General features: G+C 40.5%; 1 protein-coding gene across 1 annotated transcript in view; it reads right to left on the reverse strand.

Annotated features, from left to right (window-relative positions):
• PCNP (PEST proteolytic signal containing nuclear protein) overlaps positions 1-5,711 on the reverse strand; it is a 25,370-nt gene that overhangs the window by 3,376 nt on the left and 16,283 nt on the right. Inside the window, exon 4 of the mRNA XM_003801785.3 lies at positions 1,045-1,100. Coding sequence (XP_003801833.2) covers positions 1,045-1,100 — 56 coding nt within the window. The remainder of the gene's footprint in view (positions 1-1,044; positions 1,101-5,711) is intronic.

Genomic DNA, 5,711 nt, shown 5'->3' on the forward strand with positions numbered 1-5,711 from the left:
AAAAAAAAAAAAAAAAAAAAGAGTATTTTTGTCTTATTTTGGTATTTGGTATCCAAGTTACCAAGGAACAAAAGGACATATAAGATCAAGATTAAGTGGTAGAAATAATGTAAGTGAAGTGACTGAAAGCCATTTTTCTCTTTTTGTCACCCTCGGTAGAGTGCCATGGAGTCATAGCTCACAGCAACATCAAACTCTTGGACTCAAGTGATCTTCTTGCCTCAGCCTCCCAAGTAGCTGAACTACAGGTGCCCACTACAACACCCAGCTATTTTCAGAGATACGGTGTCGCTCCTGCTCAGGTTGGTTCAACTCCTAAGCTCAAGAAACCCATGTGCCTTGGCCTCCTAAAGTGGTAGGATTATAGGCGTGAGCCACCGAGCCCAGCCCTCCATTTCTCTTTATACTAGAAAATGTTCTTTTTTTTTTTTTGTTAGGCAGACTCTGTCACCTAGAGTGCTATGGCATCACAGCTCACAGCAACTCCAACTCTTGGGCTCAAGTAATCCTCTTGCCTCAGTCTCCCAAGTAGCTAGGACTACAGATACCACCACACATGGCTAGTTTTTCTAATTTTAGTAAAGACAAGGTCTCCCTCTTGCTCAGGCTGGTCTAATCCTAAGCTCAAGCAATTCACCTGCCTCCGCCTCCCAGAGTACTAGGATTACAGGTATAAGCACTGGGCTTCCACAAAAACATTTTAAATTAAAGATCAGACACATTTATTATAGCTATATTTTATACAAAAAAAGCACAGGTGACGTGTATCTGAAAAGAAACAGCCTTATTGTTATATTTAATAGATACTCATTTTCTCTTACCAGGAGAGAAAATAAGAATACTGATGGCTTACAGAATTATTATATCACTGTTACCCTTTGTTATGACAACTGGTCTATACCTTACTCATCTGGAAAATCCAAATTAGCTGCCAAATATAGAGAAAATGCTAGTAACTGTTCTGCCCAAATGTGCAGTAGTTTGAACTTTTACTCTTAACTCACCCCTATAATTTTCTACAATATTTATGAAAAATTATAATACCTTCCAATATTCTTCATTCTCATCTTTGCTTCTGGAGGCATTTCTTCCGGTTCACTCTGAAGAAAAAAAATATACGTAAAGCAAGATGACTACATACAAATTTATTAAATTCACTCAATTACTAGTAATGCTAACTTTATCACCTTTTAGCATTTTCAATACCATAAATTTTGATAAAAGGAGAAAATTAGTGAATTATTTTATCTTGATTTTATTTTAAAAAGAAATGCCCCATTTTCTAGGGTACTGATTTGGATTAAAAAAATGGTAAATATGGGTAGCACCTGTGGCTCAAAGGAGTCAGGTGCTGGCCCCATATACAGAGGGTGGCAGGTTCAAACCCAGCCCTGGCCAAAAACTAAAAAAAAGAAAAAAAAAAGGTAAATATTTCATATTCTAGACCTGAAACTATTTAGCTACTATAACACTATACATTGTGTAAATTTTTTTTTTTTTTTTACAGTTTTTGACTGGGGCCAGGTTTGAACCCACCACCTCCAGTATATGGGGCCTGCGCCCGACTCCTGTGAGCCACAGCACTGCCTGTGTCAAATGTTTTTTTTTTTTTTTTTTTGAGACAGAGCCTCAAGCTGTCACCCTGGGTAGAATGCCGTGGCAACACAGCTCATAGCAACCTCCAACTACTGGGCTCAAGCAATTCTCCTGCCTCTGCCTCCCAAGTAGCTGAGACTATAGGTGCCCACCACAACACCTGGCTATTTTTTGGTTATAGCCCTGTTGTTTGGCGGGCCAGGTTGGATTTGAACCCACCAGCTCAGGTGTATGTGGCTGGTGCCTTAGCCGCTTGAGCCATAGGAGCCAGGCCTGTGCTAAATGTTTTTATATGCACTCTCGTCAAATCCTAATATAATCCTATGAGAGAGGTATGATTATCACTTTTCACATTTTCAGGTGAAGCAAACAAGGTTAATTTCCCCCTGGTTGGTGGGACCATACCTACGGTGCATCTTACAAGGGTACATGTGAAATTTACTACGTGTAGAATATAAGTGTCTTTTTTTTTCTTCCAGTTTTTGGCCGGGGCTGGGTTTGAACCTACCACCTCCGGTATATGGGGCCAGCGCCCTACTCCTTTGAGCCACAGGCGCCACCCTAAATGTCTTACTTAACACAATAACTAAGAAAATGCCATGAAGGCTATGTTAACCAGTTTGATGAAAATATTTCAAACTGTATACAAAACCAGCACATTGTACCCCATGATTGCATTATGTACATAGCTATGATTTCATTAAAAAAAAAAATTGCCTATGGTGACAAAGCTAACAAACAGCAAAAGAATTCAATGCAAAGTAGAGGCTTTTTCTTTTCTTTTTTTTTGGCCAGGGCTGGGTTTGAACCCACCCCCCTTGGCACATAGGGCTGGTGCCCTACTCCTTGGGCTCTTTTTTTCTTTTGAGACAGAGTCTCACTCTGTTGCTCCAGGCTGGAGAGTAGTGGTGTCATAGCTCACAGCAATCTCAAACTCCTGGGCTGAAGCAATTCTCCTGCCTCAGCCTCACAAGTAGCTGGGACTACAGGTGCCTGCCACAGCAGTGGGCTAGTTTTTCTCTTTTATTTTTTTGAGACAAAGTCTCACTTTGTCACCCTCAGTAGAGTGCCATGGTGTCACAGCAACTTCAGATTCTTGGGCTCAAGAGATGCTCTTGCCTCAGGCTCCCAAGTAGCTAGAACTACAGCCAACTGCCCAGCTATTTTTCTAGAGACAGGTCTCTCTCTGGCTAAGGATGGTCTTAAACCTGTGAGCTCAGGCAATCCACCCTCCTCGTCCTCCCAAGTGCTGAGATTATAGGCGTGACCACCGTGCCTGGCTTAGTTTTTTTATTTTTAGTAGAGATAGGATCTTGCTCTTGTTCAAGCTGATCTCCAACTTCTGAGCTCAGGCGAGCTACCCGCCTTGGCCTCCCAGATTATACTTCCATAAAAAAAAAAATTTTAATGTGATAAGGAGAAGCTCCTCCTCACAGTAAAAGACAGTTAATATATGTAAAACGGATGACAGAAAAATTACCACTTGGTAAACATTATTATAATGATTTTTCTGGCAAGAATCATCAAGTGAAAGTTTGAGAAATATTATTTTCAAAACATATTCCCAAAGGATTAAATTTTAATTACAAAGGGTAAAAAATAGTAATTTGACAGCAGAGAAATCTGGCAGGAACTATTTTAACCAAAGATCAAAGTTAGCATTGCCGGTGTATGGGGCCTATCAACAGCATGTGTTCTGAGAACTAGACATCAATTCTGTGGTATTGCCAAAACGAAACAGACAAATCCAAACTGAAAAGCACTATAAAAAATAACTGGCTTACATTCTTCAAAACTATTAAACAGCCATCAAATATACAGAAAGACTCAGGAATTACCCAAATTAAAGGGGACTAAAGATATACAACAATTAAAAAAGTATTTTAAAATTTCTAACTAATTAAATCAGTGCCCTGAAGCAAAGCATGGTGGCTCATGTCTGTATCCTTGCACTCTGGGAGGCAGAGGCGAGTGGATCACTTGAGCTCAGGGTCTGAGACCAGCCTGAGCAAGAGCAAGACCCCATCTCTAAAAAATAGCCAGGCATTGTGGTGGGCACCTGTAGTCCCAGCTTGGGAAGGCTGAGGCAACAGAATTGCCGGAGCCCAAGAGTTTGAGGTTGTTGAGAGCTACGACACCATGGCACTCTACCAAAGGAGACAAAGTGAGACTCTGTCTCAAAAATAAATTTAAAAAAAAGGCTTGAGGGCAGTGCCTGTAGGCGCTGACCCCATATACCAAGGGTGGCAGGTTTGAACCTGGCCTAGGCCAGCTAAACAACAATGACAAGTGTAACAAAAAATAGCCCAGCATTGTGCTAGGCACCTGTTGTCCCAGCTACTCGGGAGGCTGAGGCAAGAGAATTGCTTAAGCCTGAGTTTCAGGTTGCTGTGAGCTGTGATGCCACAGCACTGTAACCAAGGGTGAGACAGTGAGACTCTGTCTCAAAAAATAAGCAAATAAATAAATAAAATAAATAAAAATGAATGTCTTCAGATATATATCCAAAGTTACTTAATTATGTTCTCTATAAAATAGGTAGATGAAGATTTTGGATACATGTGCCTGTTTTTTTTTTAATCTAAGAGACAGTTTATTATTTACTACTATTATGATACTATAAGCAGAGTGTTGCATGAACTTGTCTAAGATTTCTTTAAAAACAGTTAAGGAAGATAATAAGGTATGATGCAGAAGGCTGGGTGAGGTAGCTCACACTTGTAATCCCAGCACTTGGGAGGCTGAGTTCAGTGGACTGCCTGAACCCATAGGTTCGAGACCAACCTGAGCCAGAGAGAGACCTCCTCTCTAAAAATAGCTGGGTGTTGTGGCTGGCACCTGCAGTCCAAGGTACTTGGGAAGCTGAGGTAAGAGAACTGCTTAAACTCAGGAGTTTGAGGTTGCTTTGAGCTATGACACCATAGCACTCTACCAAGGGTAACAAAGTGAGACTTTGTCTCAAAAAAAAAAATAAATAAATAAATAAAAGGTACGATGCATAGAATGTAGAATAGGAAACCAGAAGACCTGAAGTATAACGTTGAGTACGCATTAGCATGTATTCATACATACTTAATTTTTCCATTTGTAAAATACAAATAAACACGTCATAAAATTCACAGGGACATATTGAAGGTAAAATAATAGTCTCTCCATGCTGCTGCATCTAGTACCTGGCCTCTATTCCTTTTTTGAATTTCCACAGCACTTCATCTTTTCGGGTCTTTTTGATTTTTATCTTGTATCATTTAATGTTTAAGTCTCTGTCCAACTAGACTAATTTCCTAAGGGCAAACATGTCTGGTTGATCTTTATAGCATTGCAGTGCCTAGCCTATAGAAAGCACCCAAATGTTTAAAATGAGTGAAAGTACAATGGAGAATATAGTGATAAACACAGCAATTTTTTACCTACTGATCTGGGCTCCAGAACTCTCCAGTTCAGCAAACGCAGCTACTGTTTTTACCATTTATGACTTGAAAACCAATGCGTTGGGTTATGAAACTATTAGTTGGTTCACCCAAACCCTGCCTATTATGTTAACATCTAGTTCACATATCTTCTCTCCAAATCATTTCAATCCTCCAAATGTGTAATTCTTTTTTTTTTTGGCAGGTTTTGGCTAGGGCTGGGTTTGAACCCGCCACCTCCAGCCTATGGGGCTGGCGCCCTACTCTTTTGAGCCACAGGCGCTGCTCTAATTCTTTTTTTTGAGACGGAGTCTGACTATGTCGCCCTGTTAAGAGTGCATGGCACCACAGCAACCTCAAACTCTTGGGCTTAAGTGATTCTTTTGCCTCAGCCTCCCAAGTAGCTAGGACTACAGGCGACCGCCACAAAGCCCAGCTATTTTTTATTGTGGTTGTCATTGTTTAGCTGGCCCAGGCTGGGTTCGAATCTGCCAGCCTCAGTGTATGTAGCTGGCGCTGTAACCACTATGCTATGGGCACTGAGCCCAAATATATAATTCTTATCCATACTGCTTTAGGAAACAATTACTCATGTAACCTGTAACAATTATTACACAATTGGATAACATCTTGAGTGGGAGTTATGATCTAAAGTCAGAGTTTAAAACAAAAATCATAGTCAAAACTATGCTTGAGACTAGGCGC

This window comes from Otolemur garnettii, unplaced genomic scaffold, assembly GCF_000181295.1.
Source record: "Otolemur garnettii isolate 467f Iridium unplaced genomic scaffold, OtoGar3 scaffold00220, whole genome shotgun sequence".
In the NCBI taxonomy this organism is placed as follows: Eukaryota; Metazoa; Chordata; class Mammalia; order Primates; family Galagidae; genus Otolemur; species Otolemur garnettii.